The sequence below is a fragment of the Cebus imitator genome, unplaced genomic scaffold (assembly GCF_001604975.1).
Source record: "Cebus imitator isolate Cc_AM_T3 unplaced genomic scaffold, Cebus_imitator-1.0 Scaffold573, whole genome shotgun sequence".
NCBI lineage: Eukaryota > Metazoa > Chordata > Mammalia > Primates > Cebidae > Cebus > Cebus imitator.
Genome location: NW_016107888.1, coordinates 804,824 through 822,607, shown reverse-complemented (window position 1 = coordinate 822,607; position 17,784 = coordinate 804,824). Strand labels below are relative to the sequence as shown.

Sequence of the window (17,784 nt, the reverse complement as noted above, 5' to 3'; positions counted from 1 at the left end):
AAAAAAAAAAAAAAAAAACGCTCACACACTCAGACACACACCAGTGGCGACAAGGGAGAGAGTTGGAAAGACGCAGGAGAGAAGCAGGAGGCAGCGGGGATGGAGCAATGGGAGCGGGAAGCAGGCAGGTTTTCTCGCAAATCCCCCTCCGGCCTCACGCCGTCTCGTCGGCCCCGGCAGGGGAGCGAGGAGCCGGGCGAACAGATGGAGGAGTGGAGCTCGCTCTAGGCAGCTGGGCTTGGCCGGAGAATGGAGGAGCCACCAAGCGACCGGCTGATTGGAAGAGAAACGCAGAGCGATGGAGGCGGGGGTAGGAGGACGATTTCTCTGCGGGGACTGGCGGCGGCGTACACGCCCGGGTCGGGCGCTGCAGAGCTTGGCTGGCTTTCAACCCGCGCTCGCCGGCTCCAGCTCCGCGCGCCCCCCCACCCCTAGCCCTCGCGGCGGCTCCGCAGGTGAGTGCGAGCTGGGGGCAGAAAGATCCAAAAGTCTCAACACGCCCGCCCTGCAAAAAAGGGAAAAAAAAAAAAAAAAAGGAAAAGGAAGAAAGCATTTTTCTTAAAAAAATTTCTGTGCAACCCCTAGAGCAGTGGGAGGGAAGGGGTGAGGCTGAGCAGCCCGGAGGAGGCGGAGGGGCCAGGCGAGGCCGCGGTGGCCCGGGAGGCGGCGGCGCCGAGGCGGCTCTGACGGGCAAGCGCTTGGAGCGGCGCTGCGCTGCGCCGAGGCGGGCGGGCGGGCGGGCGGAGCGGGGCGGGCGGAGCGCGGCGCGTGGGGCTCGCCATTAGCCGTCGCTCCGCTTCGCCATCTCGGGCTTTGTCTGGCGACTTGCTGCCCCGGCGTCGGCTGCAGCAGAGCTGCGGCTCGACTATTCGGCCTGCCGTGCCCCCAGGTGCCCCCGGCCCGCGCTCCCATCCACACGCTCGGTAAGTGAGCCCAGGCACCGCGGATTTCGGGGGAGAGGGGTCGCTACGAGTGGCGGCGGCGCCGATCTCCATGCGCCCGGGCAGGCCTGGGGAGCCATGCCGGGCTGGATTGAACCGGCTCCCAGAGCGGCTCCTCCGCCGAAGCCCGTCGTTCTCTCGCCGTTTCCGGGGTGTAAAGAGCAATGGGGATTTTTTTTTTTTTAATGCAGAGGTTTTAGTTTTAGTTTTTTTGTTTTTTTTTTAAGTTTTGTATGTGCCGTTCGGCAGTGAGAGGACCGCGAGGTAGGCACTGAAGCCGGGCGCCGCGATCGGCGTGCGTGCGCCCCAAGCCAGTGGCCACGCTCCGGGAAATGAGGGTGGGCGCGGACCGCTCGCTCCGGGAGGCGCGAGAAAGCTGGCCTGGAAGCTCTAGTCTGAGCTGGGAGGACTTGGGGGAGAGCTCCGGAGCAGAGCTGTGGGCGCCCCCCGAGCCTCTCCAGCCGCCGGGGGCCCCTTTGGGCACCCTCTCCGCCGCCGCACCTCGGTCCTCCCTCCAGTGCCGGCGGAGCATGTTAGTTCCCCCGCGGGTCTGGCGAGGTCGCTCTCGGCGCCCGCCTGCCCGCCCGCCCGCCCGCCTCGGCTCCGAGCCCCGCCGCCATCCGGGCGGCTGCGTGTCTCCCTGCCCCGGCCCCCCCCTTCCCCGGCGGCGGCGGCGGCAGCAGCAGCAGCCGCTGCCGCCGCCGCCGCCACCACCACCACCACCACCACCACCACCCCCCTCCCCTCCTTCCTTCCCTCCGCCTCGGCCGCCCGGGTCCCCCCAGCTCCCGCCCCTCCTCCCAGCTGCCCCCCGCGGAGCCCGCCCGGGCAGGCTGTGGGAGGGAGCGGAGCCGGCGAGGCGGGCGGGCTGGCGCTCGCTCCCCGGGGGTCGGTGTGCGCTCTACGGGGAAGGACGCGCTCGCTGCCCCGCTTCTCCCGCCCCCCCTCCCGCTCCTCCTCCTCCCTTCTCCCTCCTCCTCCCCGCTCCGGCGGCTGAGGCTGCGGCGGCGGCGGGGGGTGTGCGAGCTGAGGCCGGGGCCGGCGGCGGGCGGGCTGCCTGCAGGCGGAGGGCGCTGTGCTTTGTGCTTTTCGCCGCGAGGAGCAGCAGGCAGCAGCCACAGCCGCCGCCGCCGCCACAGCAGCAGCAGCCGCCGCCCCAGCGCCGCCGCCTCGCCCGGAGGAGGAGCCGCTGCCGCCGCGGGAGGGAGCTGCGGCTGTGCCCGGCCGAGCGGGGGAGGGCGCCGCTGCTCAGAGCCGGGGAGGGAGCCGCCGGAGCGGGAAGCCCGGAGGCCGCGCTGCGCCGGGTAACCGAGGCGGCTGAGGACGCGCGCTGGGGTCGAGGCCTGACGGCAGGGAGCAAACCGCGGGGTGCGGTGGGCGCCCGGCTGGGACCCGGAGCGACCTCCGAGCAGGGAACCGGGCGCGAGCAGACCAGGGCACTGGGGAGGACGCCGAAAGCCGGGGGAGGGGAGGGCAGGAAGCGAGGCCCGAGCCGAGCCCCGGCCGCTGGCGGAGGAGCCCGCGCTTCTCCGAGCCGGCAGGCGCAGTTCTCCCCGGCCGCCGGAGGGGGCGGCGGGGCCGGTGAGCGCTGCGCCCCCGCCTCCCGGCCGCCGTCCTCCCGCCCTCTGCTTGGCTCGGCTCCCCGGAGGCCAGGGCGGGGGCGCCGGCGGGGCTGGGCCGCAGGCTCGGGGGAGGAGGCGGCGGTTCCCGCCGCGATCGCGCCTCTGCGCCGGGCTCCTCCGTGCGAGTCGGGGTGGCTGGGCGGCGGCGGCGCCTCTGGCCGGGGTAGGTGGCTCGGGGCGGGGGGCAGGCTAGGCCGCTTCTCTCCAGCTGCTCGCCCGCCTGGGCGGGCGGGGAAGGCGATGAGAGCCCGGGAGGGGGGAGCGGTGGGAATCCGGATCCGGTCCCCGGGGGCGGTGCGGCCGCTGCGCTCCGGGGCTGGCGGCGGCTGCGCTGCGTCCGGGTCCCCGCCGGGTTGCGGAGGCGGGGGGAACCGGCCGGGGGGAGGCGGGAGGAGGAGACTGGGGCGCGTGCCCGCTTCCGTGGCCGCGCGCGCCCTTTACCCGCCCTTCCTCCTCCCCCGCCCTCCAGCCTGGGGCCTCCCCGGGGCGGGCGCGCAGAGGAGGAGTTTTTTTTTTTTTTGGCCGGGGTTGGGGAAGGAGGGCGGAGGGCGGGCGCTTGCTGCACGCGGGAGCTGGGAGCAGGCTCTCGCGTGGGCAGAGAAGGGCGCGCGCCGCGGAGCTGGGCTGCAGGGGTTGGGGGATGGGTCAGGAAGCAGAGGAGGGGTTCACTCCCACTCCCACAGACCCTTTAAGTCCAGTAAGGTCATGGTTGGGACTCTCAGAGTGTGGACCTGTCCCCCTCCACTCTGGGCGGGGAGGGATAGAAAATCATTCATCTCTCAGCCTGCCTGAGTGGGAACTGGTATGTCTTCCAAAGGGTGAGGTGGTTTTGACCCCGGGTTGCCCGGCCAGCACGACCAAGGAGGTGGCTGGACAGCTGGAGGATGAACGGAGAAGCCGACTGCCCCACAGACCTGGAAATGGCCGCCCCCAAAGGCCAAGGTAGGGGCATTCACCCCCAGCCCTCTGAAAATTAAATCCTCTTTTTCTCATGGCTGCGGGGCTCGCTCCCTTCTCAAGGGCTTCTCCATACTCTGAACTGGGCAAGAAAGTGCCTTAAGTATTTATGAATCAAGCATCTCCCACACTTGAGGTGTGGTTGAATCCAAATTATTTGGTCTGGAATGGCTCACCTCTCCTGTCCCTCGCCCCCTGTGTTTGAGGAGGCATGCCTTCTAGGGTTCCCATTCAGCCTGAAGTGTGTCCCGGCCCAGTGTCCTGGAATGGGAGGAAGAATGAGTGTAGAGGAAGGGGTTGGAGAAGTCGTCTCAGGCTTTTTATTAAGACGATGAGGCTTTTATAGAGGTAGGTGGAGAAAAGTGGTGTTTTATGGCCCCAAGCCATGGGCTGTATGTACTCACCTAGACCTCTGTCTCATTCAGCAGTGATCAAGTCTGTATGGGGGTGGAGGGTAAGATGAAGCTGGGCAGCTGGTCATGCTTGTGGGACACTGAGGGGAGAGGGGATTATGGGTCCATATGACCTGCTCTGCAGAAACCCTGGCCCAGGTTAGGAGATGCAAATGAAAATGGAGAGGAGCCCTTTTGATTTCTGGCCTTGGGTGGCTATTCTCCCAGCCCATCCACAGAAACCTAGACCTCTCTCTGGATCTGCATTTCCGTAGCTGAAAATAGCTAGTCCAGACCTGGTCTTGCTTCCCTGGGGAGTTGGGCTGACAAGACAGCTTGTTATTCTGGGGGTTCTCCTTGGAGCAGGGCCCTGAGAGCTTTTGTGCACCTGCCTACCTTACCTCAGAGCTGCTCTGTGTGCTGCTTCTGTTTCTGTTCCTTTTTTCTTGTTTGCCAGAAATTCTTCCTTGATCTACACTGAGGGGCCAGGGGCTGGAGGGTCTCTAACACTGGTTTCCATCTGTGCAGGAAAGACATCTGCATGGGTTTTCCTTACTGCCCACACCCCATTCTCAGTCCTTGCACATTTAAGGTATCCTAAACTCAGAACTTGAACTTAACCACACATTTAGATATATTGCCTCCCTGCTTCCCTCCTTCTCCGACAAGCTACCTGTTTCCCACAAACCCCTGAATCTCTATACCTTCATTTCCACTCCTCTTCCCTTACAATAAATAGCTGCTGGTAGCAGCCTGGCACGGGAGAAATGATAATAGCTTTGAAGCAAGCCAGACTTGTGTTCGAGCCTCGCTTTTTTTTTTTGAGACGGAGTTTCATTCTTGTTGCCCACGCTGGAGTGCAATGGCACCATCTCCACTCACTGCAACCTACATCTCCCGGGTTCAAGCGATTCTCCTGTCTCAGACTCAAGAGTAGCTGGGATTACAGGCGCGTGCCACCACACCTGGCTAATTTTTGGGATTTTAGTAGAGACGGGGTTTTTCTAGGTATGGCATGCTCTGGACTGGAGTCCCTGCCCTGATCCAATATGGCCACAGTTCCCTTAGAGCTGAGTTATGTTTCATCTCTGCCTTCAGATGGGAAGCAACCAGGGGCTGGGATTTCCTAGGGGAAAAGGGTTGAGCACTCAATAACTGGGTAACAGAATAGGGGGATAGCATGAGCCAGGCACGATGGCCTCTGTTACCCTTCACCAGACCGCTGGTCCCAGGAAGACATGCTGACTTTGCTGGAATGCATGAAGAACAACCTTCCATCCAATGACAGCTCCAAGTTCAAAACCACTGAATCACATATGGACTGGGAAAAAGTAGCATTTAAGGACTTTTCTGGAGACATGTGCAAGCTCAAATGGGTGGAGATTTCTAACGAGGTAACTGATCCCCTTCCTGACACACATGTATACACATCTCCACGTACACCCACCTCAGCCGTGGTGGGTGGAAGTGAAACAGCTGGCTGTAAACAGGAAGGAAAGAGACCAGGAGAGGTGTTCGTGTGGTCGCCTGTTAGCTCTCTACCTGCCCTTGTGCACTTTGGGAGGTGGTGTGGTTGACAGCACTGGCTTAGAGTTACGCCACTTTCTCTCGGTCTTGAGCCGAACAGCCTGAGCTGTGCTGAGATTGAAGGAGGTGCTGGCATGGATAGCCAGGTAGAGGTCATGTAGTCCCCTTGTTGCTGGCCTTTGGTGTGCACTGACTGCCTGGGCCTCTGCAGTAGGCATGGGCCAGTGCTGCCGGCTTCATTGGCTGTTGGCCTCTGCTCTTTGGTAAATTTAGTCTAGTGAAGAGTAGAAGAGACCCATTGCAAGATGGGGGTACCCGTGGTAAGATAGGGATATGCTACTGTGTGGCATTTTCCTTTTCTCAACTTCCTCTCCTTTCTTCCCCTCTTCCTCCAGGTGAGGAAGTTCCGTACATTGACAGAATTGATCCTTGATGCTCAGGAACATGTGAAAAATCCTTACAAAGGCAAAAAACTCAAGGTGAGTTACTAGGAAGAGGTGCATGAGGGGTAGGGGAGGAAAGGTCCAAAGAACAGATGGTATATGACCTCCATTGTGTCCTTGTCCCTCCTTCCAGAAACACCCAGACTTCCCAAAGAAGCCCCTGACCCCTTATTTCCGCTTCTTCATGGAGAAGCGGGCCAAGTATGCGAAACTCCACCCTGAGATGAGCAACCTGGACCTAACCAAGATTCTGTCCAAGAAATACAAGGAGCTTCCGGAGAAGAAGAAGGTGGGGGGAGGAGAGCTAAGGTGGGAGGAAGGGAGAGGCTGGGAGCAGCTGGGGTGGTATGGGTCAGTTGGAGGTCGGCCTTGGAGGGACCTCGCATCGGGGACGGGTGAGTCAGCACGGCAGAGTAGGTCCTGGGCAGCCACACCTGATTGCACCTTCCGCAGCCCACAAATGGTCAGGCACAGGCACCGTCACAGATGTAAACCAGACAGCAGGTGCTCAGGCCAAGCTTTCCCCCTGTAGAAAACCCACAGTGTTTTGTTTCGTAGGGCTCTCCCCCCATCCACCCATCCTCACTGTCAGGCTGCACAGCACTTCTTCCCTCTCTGTGACGCTTCCCGTCATGGTCTCATTTGATACTTGCAGTGTCTTCGTAAAGGTAATCCCAGGAAAAGGTTATCGCAGTTTTGTGTGCAGGAAGGTTAAGTGTCCCGAGTGACACAACTGTTGATGCTAGAGCAGGATAGTGTCCCAGAGTCCCAGCCAGTGCTCTTACTGCCACATCCACCTGTGAAGTATACCTCCTCTCCACACGCACATGTTCACTCAAGGACACACGTTGTCCCTCCTGGCCTCATGCTGTTCCTTGCAGAGGTCGGGCACTGTCTCAGACCATCAAAGCATTAACCCTGGGCAGGGGGTTGTCCAAGCCTCCCAGGCAGGGCTAGAAGCAGTCGCACACAGAGCTCAGGAGGTCCCTCCTAGAGATACGCAGCAAAACGCCAGAGGAGCCTGCAGATAGGACAAGAGAAAGATGGGATGGGGAAAGAGGACCCAAGGAGGAGACGCCGGACGAGGAGACAGCCAGGGATAGATGGGGAATGGGAGCAGGAAAGACAAGAAGCACATCTGCTTGGCAAGGAAACAAAGTCATATGCAGCCAGTTCCCAAAAGGTGACGCTGGCCGCCACCACGCTGTGAGTAGCCCTCTTTCCTGGTTGGCATACCCTGGCTGCGGACTCACATGTACTTGCTGCTGTACCCAAAAAAGAAGCCAGCTGTCTGCAACCACTGCCCAAGCGGAGCAGGGGTATGGAGGGCTGGAACTGTTGTTGGCCCCTTTGATGAGGATGTTGGACAGTTGACTGCACACACCCAAACACTCTCATGGGATGGGAGGGAGAGGCCAAGAGTCTGAGAGCCAGGGAAGGCCAGAAGAAACTGGGAGAGTGGACGAGGTGCTGGCCTGGGGGACACGAGACTTGGGCCTGTTCTCCTGGCTCTGAACTTGCTGTGTATGGGGACTTTGGTAAGTCACTCCACTTCTCTGGCCTGGTCTTTATGTGAGGTGAGCCAGGTCTGTGTGGTGCCCTCCAGCTCTGAAACTATTTTGTCTGAGGAGGACTGAGCTTGGGGAAGAGGAAGCTGAGCTCTGCTTCTGGTTTTCTGTGAGAACTGAGGGAAAGCAGTGCTGCCTCTCTATGCCTGGTGCTTCTCTAAGAGGCAGGGGTTGGGCTCAATTGCCATGAGCGCCTGGCACCTTCCAGTGCCACTCTTGTGAGCCTGTGAAGACAAAAGAAGAGATGGACATTGTGTGGGAGCCAAAAGAGGAGGTAGATATGGAAGAGAAAGAGACAGATTACAAGAGGGAGGCCGTGGAGAGGTGGGGAAGGATGCAGGGAGGGAGGGAGGTGGGGGTGGAAGGCGGGGTGAGGCTGAAAAGGGGGTGATGAAGGGAAGCCAAGTGGTAGGAGAGAATGAGTGGGCTGAGGGAGGGAGGGCTGGAGAAGCCAGACAGCTGGAGAAAGGGAGGAAGGTGATGGTGTCAGAACTGGACAGGAAGGTGCAGGGCAGCTGGCCGTGGCTTGTATTGTAAGAACTCTGGGTTTCCCTCCACACAGTAGTCTCCCCTCATACCTTGGAAACAGGACTCAGCCCAGCCCTGGTCCTATGTAGAGGCCACCTCCAGGGGTACAGGTTAATGTCAGCTGCCACAGACAATGAGAAGAGAGAGTGACGGGGGCGGGGCCTGCACCTGACTCCACTGATGATTCTGTGGTGGTGGAGCGCCAGCACTGCCACTGCGCACTGCATGACTGTGGGTAATGCCACAGCCCCCTTCTGTGACTCTCCCTCGCAAGGAGAGAATAGGATGTAGGATTCAATATCTGGGTGACCCCTGCAGCTCCCACCATCTGTGGTAGAAGCCAGCAGGTCTGTTCTGTGATGAGTCCCGCAGGAGAGGTGGGCAGGGCGCCAGCCTCCACCTCTGCACCACAGCGTAGGAGGCCGCAGAGAGCCCACGAGGAGGGGTCTGGGTGGCTTTCGTAGCTCAGGGTGAGATACCCTTGGGTCCTGGGTGACCCCGTCCCCTCCTCCCCCCAGATGAAATATATTCAGGACTTCCAGAGGGAGAAACAGGAGTTCGAGCGAAACCTGGCCCGATTCAGGTAAGGCAGTGGAGCCCAGAGGAGGGCCACGGGGCACTGGGTGCAGCTGAATAGGCTAACCCTGGCCGGAGCCTGGAGTTTGCCATCTCTGAGGCATGGAAGAAGGATGGGTCACATGTGAGCCCTAGTGTGTCAGGCTCACAGGCAGAGACAGGCAGGCAGCCACCGTCCCACTGAGCCCCAGCTGAAAGGCCAAGGAGGCTTGGTGGGTGGGGCAGCTAGCTTGGGTCTGCCCTGGCAGCGTCCCCTGCTGATCCTTGCTCCCCATGTCCTGGCTAGGGAGGATCACCCTGACCTAATCCAGAATGCCAAGAAATCGGACATCCCAGAGAAGCCCAAAACCCCCCAGCAGCTGTGGTACACCCACGAGAAGAAGGTGTATCTCAAAGTGCGGCCAGATGTGAGTGTCCGGCCAAGGGTTGGGGGTGGAGGATGCACGGTGGTGGCCAGGGGGGAGCCGCGCCAGGTCGGCTGGGCACGGTGCAGGGGAGCAGGAGAGGAGGCCCCTCCCCAAGGGTGGGCTGCATGGACAGGGCCTGGGCCAGCTGGCGTGCGAGCGTGTGCGTGCGTGCGTGTGTGTGTGAGCCAGTCCCCTTGCACCCAGGCGGGATCCCCGCCTCTCCACCTTCCCCTCCTGGCCTGTGGGGGACACTGATGTGACCTCCCATGGCCTGAGGGGGCGGGGGCCTCTGTGCCCCCTTCCCCCCTCCCCCGCCCCCACTCCTGGCTGCTTGTGCGTGTCTGACGGCTTTTGGTTTGCAGGCCACTACGAAGGAGGTGAAGGACTCCCTGGGGAAGCAGTGGTCTCAGCTCTCGGACAAAAAGAGGCTGAAATGGATTCATAAGGCCCTGGAGCAGCGGAAGGAGTACGAGGTTAGGCTTCCGCTGCGCTCCTCCCCGTCCGGCTCTTCACGAGCCTCTGCCCTCCGACTCCGTGGCCACCGCACTCTGCGGAAGGTGTCACTCCCCATTCCTCTGTTGAGGGAGGGGCCTTCTGGGCCCCTCACCTCTGCCCCTACCTTCCCCACCCCCCAGCCCCATGAGATCTCAGGCTAGGGCAGGGCAGGGCACCACGTCTCGTGTGACACTGCTGACGCACAGCCACCCCCAGCTTTGCTCCCTGCCTGCCCTCCCCAGCGGCTCTCCCCCTGCCCCTGCCCCAGCTAACTCCACACCACGTTGCCCTCCGTCCCCCCACCTGGCTCTGCAGGAGATCATGAGAGACTATATCCAGAAGCACCCCGAGCTGAACATCAGTGAAGAGGGTATCACCAAGTCCACCCTCACCAAGGCTGAACGCCAGCTCAAGGACAAGTTTGATGGGCGACCCACCAAGCCACCTCCGTGAGCGCTGCCCTGGGGTGGGTGGGCGAGTGGGCAGCTGGGGAGTGGGGCCGGACTCTGTGGGCGAGGAGGCCTGCTGCCCTGCTCGCTCACAGGCTGCCCCTCTGTCCCCACCGCTCCGATAGGAACAGCTACTCGCTGTACTGCGCAGAGCTCATGGCCAACATGAAGGACGTGCCCAGCACAGAGCGCATGGTGCTGTGCAGCCAGCAGTGGAAGCTGCTGTCCCAGAAGGAGAAGGATGCCTATCACAAGAAGTGTGACCAGGTGAGCTGTGGCAGGGGCCGTCCTGCCTTGGGGTTTTGAAGCATGAGGTCTGACCCCAGCTTGGGCCAGTCAGTTCTTGGTGGCATATACCTCAGATACCTGCTTCCAGTTCGGTGTTGGGCTGGGCTGGGCTTAAAGCTGAGCCGGTCCAGGCAGGGAGTCCAGCCTACACCCAGGCTCTGGAGGCCCACTGAAGGTCACTGTCCTCCGAGTACTGCAGGGTCTCTGGTGACGCTGTCTCCAGACTGATCCTGACTCCACTCACTTTCCCAGAAAAAGAAAGATTACGAGGTGGAGCTGCTCCGTTTCCTCGAGGTGAGTGTTCCTCCGGTAGGGCACTGGGCAGAGAGGACTGGGCTGGGCAGGCAGAGCCCTCGTGAGCCCCTGGGGATAGGGCACCGTGCAGTCCTATAGGGCATGGTGCCAGCCGTGCAGCCCCATGCTCTTCTCTCCTGCCCAGAGCCTGCCTGAGGAGGAGCAGCAGCGGGTCCTGGGGGAGGAGAAGATGCTGAACATCAACAAGAAGCCAGCCACCAGCCCCGCCTCCAAGAAGCCAGCCCAGGAAGGGGGCAAGGTGGGCAGGGGACGCGGCCACGCAGGCCAGGGTGGGTAAGACTGGGCTCGCTGGCAGCACCCACAGACCCTGACCCTCTTCACCTGGACAGGGCGGCTCCGAGAAGCCCAAGCGGCCCGTTTCGGCCATGTTCATCTTCTCCGAGGAGAAGCGGCGGCAGCTGCAGGAAGAACGGCCTGAGCTCTCGGAGAGCGAGCTGACCCGTCTGCTGGCCCGAATGTGGAACGACCTGTCTGAGAAGAAGAAGGTCAGGCTGCCTGGCGGAGAGCCGCTGCCCTCAGGGGGGCTGCCAGGGCCCCTCTTCCCCTCGGCGGTCCGCGCCACCTGGCCGTCTGGGCCTCGCGGTGCCTGGGCTGGGACGTGGGGCCGGCGCCCAGCAGCCGGAAGGCGGGAAGCTGTCAGCTGAGCGCCGCGGGCCAGGTCGGGGCGAGCTCTGGGTGGGAGACATCTGCACTAGCCCAGGGCTCTGCCCGCTTCGCGGGTGCACCTAGGCTGCTGCGCGGGGAGCGCGCGCCCCCTAGGGGTGGGCGGAAGGCTGACGTCCCGGCCATCCCCGCAGGCCAAGTACAAGGCCCGGGAGGCGGCACTCAAGGCACAGTCGGAGAGGAAGCCTGGTGGGGAGCGTGAGGAACGGAGCAAGCTGCCTGAGTCCCCCAAGAGAGCCGAAGAGATCTGGCAACAGAGCGTCATTGGCGACTACCTGGCCCGCTTCAAGGTGACAGGGGTGGGACAGGGTACTACTTCAGCCTCCAGCCCCAGGTGACCCCACTGCTGATACCCTTATCATTCCCCAGAATGACCGGGTGAAGGCCTTGAAAGCCATGGAAATGACCTGGAATAACATGGAGAAGAAGGAGAAACTGATGTGGATTAAGAAGGCAGCCGAAGACCAAAAGCGATACGAGGTAGTAATGGGGCTGGGGCCACCCCATTCATTGAAAGCTTGGGAGCTCCCCTTTGGGTGGGCAACTCTGAGCCAGAAGGCCCAGCCTTGGTCTGTTACCCTCAGCAAGGCTCAGCTTCCTTCTGTGAACCCCTGTCTCTCAGTAAGGTGGGGGTGACAATGCTAGCCTCCAGATTGATTCAGGGGACATGAGCACAGTTGTAAACTGTGGTGCCGCCGCAGACCTGAGTTGTTAGGAAGCTGCTCACTAGCTGTGCCTGTTTCTTCTCCTCCCCGGCACAGAAAAGACAGAGGCCGGGCATGGTGGCGTGCACCTGTAATCCCAGCTACCCGGGAGGTTGAGGCAGGAGAATCACTTGAACCCGGGAGGCGGAGGTTGCAGTGAGCCAAGATCACGCCACTGCACTCCAGCCTGGGCAACAGAGCGAGACTCCATCTCAAAAAAAAAAAAAAAAGCCGGGCGCGGTGGCTCAAGCCTGTAATCCCAGCACTTTGGGAGGCCGAGGCGGGTGGATCACGAGGTCAAGAGATCGAGACCATCCTGGTCAACATGGTGAAACCCCGTCTCTACTAAAACTACAAAAAATTAGCTGGGCATGGTGGCGCATGTCTGTAGTCCCAGCTACTCAGGAGGCTGAGGCAGGAGAATTGCCTGAACCCAGGAGGCGGAGGTTGCGGTGAACTGAGATTGCGCCATTGCACTCCAGCCTGGGTAACAAGAGTGAAAATCCGTCTCAAAAAAAAAAAAAAGAAAAAGAAAAGAAAAAACAGCCAGCCAAGGTGCTGATGGCATGGGGCAGAAGGCAGCAGTATTTTGGGGCTGGGACTGGGGTTGAGTGTGACCTTTCTCCCTCCAGAGAGAGCTGAGTGAGATGCGGGCACCTCCAGCTGCTACAAATTCTTCCAAGAAGATGAAATTCCAGGGAGAACCCAAGAAGCCTCCCATGTGAGCCTGGGGGTTGGAGCCTGCCTTCTGGGTGAGGGAGAGTCAGGGCTGGAGGGCTGCTTTGTTGGGGTCCTGACCGTCCTTGTATCACCCCCACCTCCCAGGAACGGTTACCAGAAGTTTTCCCAGGAGCTGCTGTCCAATGGGGAGCTAAACCACCTGCCACTGAAGGAACGCATGGTAGAGATCGGCAGCCGCTGGCAGCGTATTTCACAGAGCCAGAAGGAGCACTACAAAAAGCTAGCCGAGGAGCAGCAAAAGCAGTACAAGGTGCACCTGGACCTCTGGGTCAAGGTAAGAGGGCAAGGGACCCTTGGAAGGAAGAGGCGGCATTGTGCTGGCTGGTCTCATGATTTCATTCCGTGCCCTCGCAGTCCTGCAGGATAACCATTACTATTACCCTTTTATTTTTATCTTCTGAGACAGAGTCTCACTCTTTCTCCTAGGCTGGAGTGCAGTGGTGTGATCTCGGTTCACTGGAATCTCCACCTCCCAGGTTCAAGCAATTCTCCTTCCTCAGCTTCCTGAGTAGCTGGGGCTACAGGCGCATACCACCACACCCGGCTAATTTTTGTATTTTTAGTAGAGACAGGTTTTCACTATGTTGGCCAGGCTGGTCTCGAACTCCTGATCCGCCCACCTTGGCCTCCCAAAGCACTAGGATTACAGGCTCAAGCCACTGCACCCGGCCACCATCACCCTTTTAAAAATAAGGAAACCAAGGTTCAGAGAGATTAAGTAACTTGCCCAAGGTCACACAGTAAGTAGAAGAATCCAAATCAGACTGCCTCCCCCATCCAGGACCACAGGGCTCTCCACAGGCCTTTATGCTTCCCCTCTGTGCTTTGGTTGAGTAGTCAGATCTGTAAAGTGGAGGGAATCACCTGTGTCCTTCCCACTCACCAGGACAGGTTAGCCAAGGACCCAGGAAGATTGTGGGGATTTGCTGTTTCAGGAGTTTGGCGAGCTCCACTGCCTCATCGGTAGCTCAAGGGTTTGGTGTTGGGTGTGGTTGATGATGCCAAGCTGACTTATCACAGGGGCACTTCTTTGAAGTGAGGAAGACTCTGATAGGGATGTCCTTTTGCGTAGAGCGATGGGGAGAATGTTTAGAGAAGGACTCGGCATCAAAAGCAGAAATATTAGAGCTTGGGCCAGTGCAGTGGCTCATGCCTGTAATCCTAGCACTTTGGGAGGCTGAGGGGCGAAGGATCACTTGAGGCCAGGAGTTCAAGACCATCCTAGGCAACATAGCGAGACCCCTGCCTGTACAAAAAATTTAAAGTTCTCCTGGTGTGGTGGTGCATGCCTGTAGTCCCAGCTACTCTGGAGGCTGAGTTGAAAGGATCACTTGAGCCTGGGAAGGTCAAGGCTGCAGTGAGCTGAGATTGTGCCACTGCACTCCAGCCTGGGTGACAGAGCAAGACCCTGTTTTAAAAAAAAAAAAAAAAAATGGAGCTGTGTTCTCAGTTCCTGGGGGGCTTTCTGCAGAGACCCAAAGTCTAGGGAGCCTGGGAGGGTGAGATGGGGTGATGATATGTAAATGCTCAGCCCACTGTCCAGCCCTGGGCCAGGATGCTCAGTCAGCAGTAGCTGGCTGTGTTCCAACCCTTGCCACCTCTATCTCCCCCAGAGCCTGTCCCCCCAGGACCGTGCAGCATATAAAGAGTACATCTCCAATGTGAGTCTGGGAGCAGAGCAGCAGTGGGGTAGGGGTGGGGGGGATTCAGAGGTGTCTGGAACTCATGGCTGCCACCTTCATGTCCCCATCCTGCAGAAACGTAAGAGTATGACCAAGCTGCGAGGCCCAAACCCCAAATCCAGCCGGACTACTCTGCAGTCGAAATCAGTAAGGAACCCCCCCAGATATGAGGGCGTGGGGGGTGGGGAGGGCTGCCTGAAGTGGCTGGGCAGAGACCAGAGAACACTGATGTGCCTCTGTCCATCCAAGGAGTCCGAGGAGGATGATGAAGAGGATGAGGATGATGAGGACGAGGATGAAGAAGAGGAAGATGATGATAATGGGGACTCCTCTGAAGATGGTGGCGACTCCTCCGAGTCCAGCAGCGAGGACGAGAGCGAGGATGGGGACGAGGTACATAGCATGGGGCAGACGGGGCACGGTGGGAGGGGAGGGGAGTCCTGCCAGGAGGGCCACCTGGCGACCCTGTGCATCCTTTCTCATCCCCCAGAATGAGGATGATGATGAGGACGAAGATGACGACGAGGATGATGACGAGGATGAAGACAATGAGTCCGAGGGCAGCAGCTCCAGCTCCTCCTCCTCAGGAGACTCCTCAGACTCTGACTCCAACTGAGGCTCAGCCCTACCCCAGGGCAGCCAGGGAGAGCCCCGGAGCTCCCCTCCCCAACTGACCACCTTTGTTTCTCCCCCATGTACTGTCCCCTGCCCCCTGGCCTCCCCCATTTTCTTTCTTTCTTTTTAAAAAAAAAATACGGTGGGGGTAGGGGGCTGGAGGAGCCCAGGCCGGGACTCTGCAGCCTCAGAGACATCAGCCCTCGGGGGTCCTCCTCCAGGGACAGCAACCATCAGACTAAGCCAGCACTGGCCTGGCCCAGCCCACCCCACCCACTTCTGCACTTGCGGCTCCGGCATGGACAATGGACCGGAGAGTGGGGGTGGGGGGTCCCAAAGAGTTTGATGAGGCCCTCCACACCTGCAGCCCAACCCAAGGTGGGGTGGAAGCTTGAGGAGGACCCATTCCTTCCCAGAGGGGCCTGCCGCCTGGACCTCTGCATTGGAACTGGAGGCAGGGAACATGGGGAGAGGACGGCCGGTGCCTTTGAGAAAACAGGCGCTGCCCTGGTGGCCCTCTCCCCTGCCCCCACAGGAAGGAGCTGCCTGGACCCGCTCATGGGGGAGGGGGCAGAAGTGTTTTTTATATATGTGTATATATTTTTTTTTAAGCTCTGAGCTGTCAACGAGACGTTTCCTACCGATCTCGGCTGCCGTCTCTGTTGTCATTTCTGGGAGAGGGAGGGTTTAGGGGGTAGGTTTGGAACTTTTTAAAAATGGTCTTGATGTGTATGTGTGTGTGGGGGAGAGAGAGAGAGAGAGAGAGAGTGTGTGTGTGTGTGTGTTCCTGTACATAGCATGGGTGCAGCTGTGGATGTGCGAGAGAGAGTGTATGTTTGTGTGTATAAGGGGGTCTGTCCTAGAGCCCACCTCCGTTTGTTGTGAATCTGGAAAAAGGGTCAGTGAGGGCCGGGAGATGTTGACCCTGGTGAGAGCAGGCTGAGGCTGCCCTGTTCACATACTCTGTTTTGCCCAGTCTCTGATTCCATTAGGGGGAGTGTGCTCAGATGCTTCCCAGACCAGGCGCCCTCTGCCAGGGTCACACGCATCCGAGTTGCTGGTATCCATTGTCCAGCAGGAAGGCGGAAAGGTGGGCAAGATGGTGTGAAGCTTAAAGCTTGTATTTGGTCATCTGAGGGGCCAAGCCTGGCCACCCTAGGCTCAGAACCTGGGCATCAAGAAATGTGCTGGGAGCTCTTAACTTACACATCCCTCCAGCCTTCCTCAAATCCTCCCACCACCCCCTATTTCCTTTCATTTCTCAGGTCTGCTCCCTCCTCCCCCAACCCCACAGCTGGGCAAGAAGTGTGCAAAAGCTGCTTCTGCAGCTGTCTCTAACCCTTCCCAGCCATATCCCAGATTTTTTGGTACCTTGATTCCTTGACTCTTAATAAGCCAAGCCACCATATCTCTGTAGATCTAATTTTTTTGATTGACTATATTGGGGGGGGTTCTTTTTTTTATGATCATGTCAATGACCTATTAAATTGGGGCTTGGTGCTTTTCCACCGTCCCCTCTAAATGAAAGCCAAGGAATGGGGGAAGAATGGGAACTTTGCCGAGGAGGTGGGGCAGGAACGGCGAAGGAAAGGAGAGGCGGGTGGGTCCCTCTCCCAAAGGCAGGCAGACAATCTCTGCTTTGCCTTGGACCTTGGTGCTGGGGGTGGGGAGGCCTGGGGGGGACACTCCCCACTCCCATTCCCCTTTATCCTAATCCTGGAATTAAGTACAGGGGTTTATAGGTTCTATTTCTTCCCAAGAGCCCTGCAAAGAACCCCAGTTTTTTATTTAGATGCTCCTACACTGTTGTGTTTCAGTGGAATGTATTTTCATTTAAAAACAACTTTGGGGCACTTTTTCTTTCCTGTTTTAAAAATTGAAAAATTCTTACAGTACAAACAGGGCTGTCAGGGTGGGGGTGTTGGTGCTGTAAGAGGTCACTCTTGAGTGCATTTTGGCACTGGGATGGGATGGCTGGGGTGGGAAGACCCCCGTCCCCCCCTCCACTTTTTTTCTAATATTTAAGGAGTGTTTTGTAGGTTTCAACAACAACCACAACTTGAATTTGTATCATGGGAGGTGGGAGGGAATGGCTTAGAAGTGTCTGCCTATGCTTAAGGCCAACTGTGGAAGTTTTGTTTTCCCTTTTTTGTATAATAAAGTAAAAAACAAAGGTTTGACTGCTGTCTGATCACTGGAATCCATGAAGGTGATGTAGTTCACAGGGGTGACCCAACAGGTTTGATAAATAAAAATGCTTGAAGCCAATGTGCCCTTTCTTTCTAGAACTATCTTCCTCTTTCCTAAAGATTCCATAGGCAGCCTACCTACACATTGTTCTGTGCTACTGTTCTTGCCCTTTCCTCAATTCCATTTGTTCACCCTGGCTTGTCAGACCACTAAAGACTCTGAGAAGTTGGAGAACAAATGCATTTTCACCCAGAATACATGGTCTTAGCAAATTGGAGGTCAAGGGTTGGCCCTGGGTACGCAAGCCTTCCTAGTGCAGGGTGTATCGCCTGGTTGAGGTGGCACTTTCCCACTTTGAGTCTTCAGTTCCACCCCGGGTTAAGGGTTAAGGATGACATTCCTAAGAACATCTAGGCCTCTGATGGGAAGTGGGCTGGGCTGGGCTGAGATGATTCACTCTCTGAGATTAAGGAAGACATCCTACCCTATGCAGGCCTTGGCTGGGTTCCTGGAACCTCAAAGGGCTGCAGACCCAGGCCCTGTCCAAGAGCTCTCTCCCAACCCTCACCCCTATTCTCTACTGGTCAAACTTCTAAAAAGCTTGCTGTGCCTCTTGGCTTCCCACTTACCACCATTCCCCAAGGCTCTTCAATAAGGTCACCAACATGTTCATTACATCTG

General features: G+C 58.7%; 1 protein-coding gene across 8 annotated transcripts; it reads left to right on the top strand.

Annotated features, from left to right (window-relative positions):
• The first annotated feature begins 31 nt into the window (after positions 1 to 31).
• On the top strand, positions 32 to 17,081 carry UBTF (upstream binding transcription factor). 8 transcript variants are annotated; one of them, XM_017516129.2, is made up of 21 exons: positions 32 to 455; positions 3,381 to 3,505; positions 5,131 to 5,306; positions 5,835 to 5,918; positions 6,016 to 6,171; positions 8,497 to 8,561; positions 8,841 to 8,961; positions 9,324 to 9,434; positions 9,772 to 9,905; positions 10,031 to 10,172; positions 10,446 to 10,487; positions 10,633 to 10,746; positions 10,838 to 10,993; positions 11,306 to 11,461; positions 11,541 to 11,651; positions 12,508 to 12,596; positions 12,701 to 12,890; positions 14,230 to 14,277; positions 14,374 to 14,445; positions 14,548 to 14,691; positions 14,789 to 17,081. In XM_017516129.2, the coding sequence occupies exons 2-21, from the start codon at positions 3,448 to 3,450 to the stop codon at positions 14,912 to 14,914; spliced, it is 2,295 nt and encodes a 764-aa protein (XP_017371618.1). In that variant the 5' UTR covers positions 32 to 455; positions 3,381 to 3,447; the 3' UTR covers positions 14,915 to 17,081. The 8 variants fall into 8 exon arrangements, with proteins under 8 accessions (XP_017371618.1, XP_017371615.1, XP_017371621.1 ...); XM_017516126.2 differs by lacking the exon at positions 32 to 455 and adding an exon at positions 787 to 923 and having other exon boundaries at positions 14,789 to 15,039; XM_017516131.2 differs by lacking the exon at positions 32 to 455 and adding an exon at positions 1,187 to 1,205 and having other exon boundaries at positions 14,789 to 15,039.
• The last annotated feature ends 703 nt before the right edge of the window (positions 17,082 to 17,784 follow it).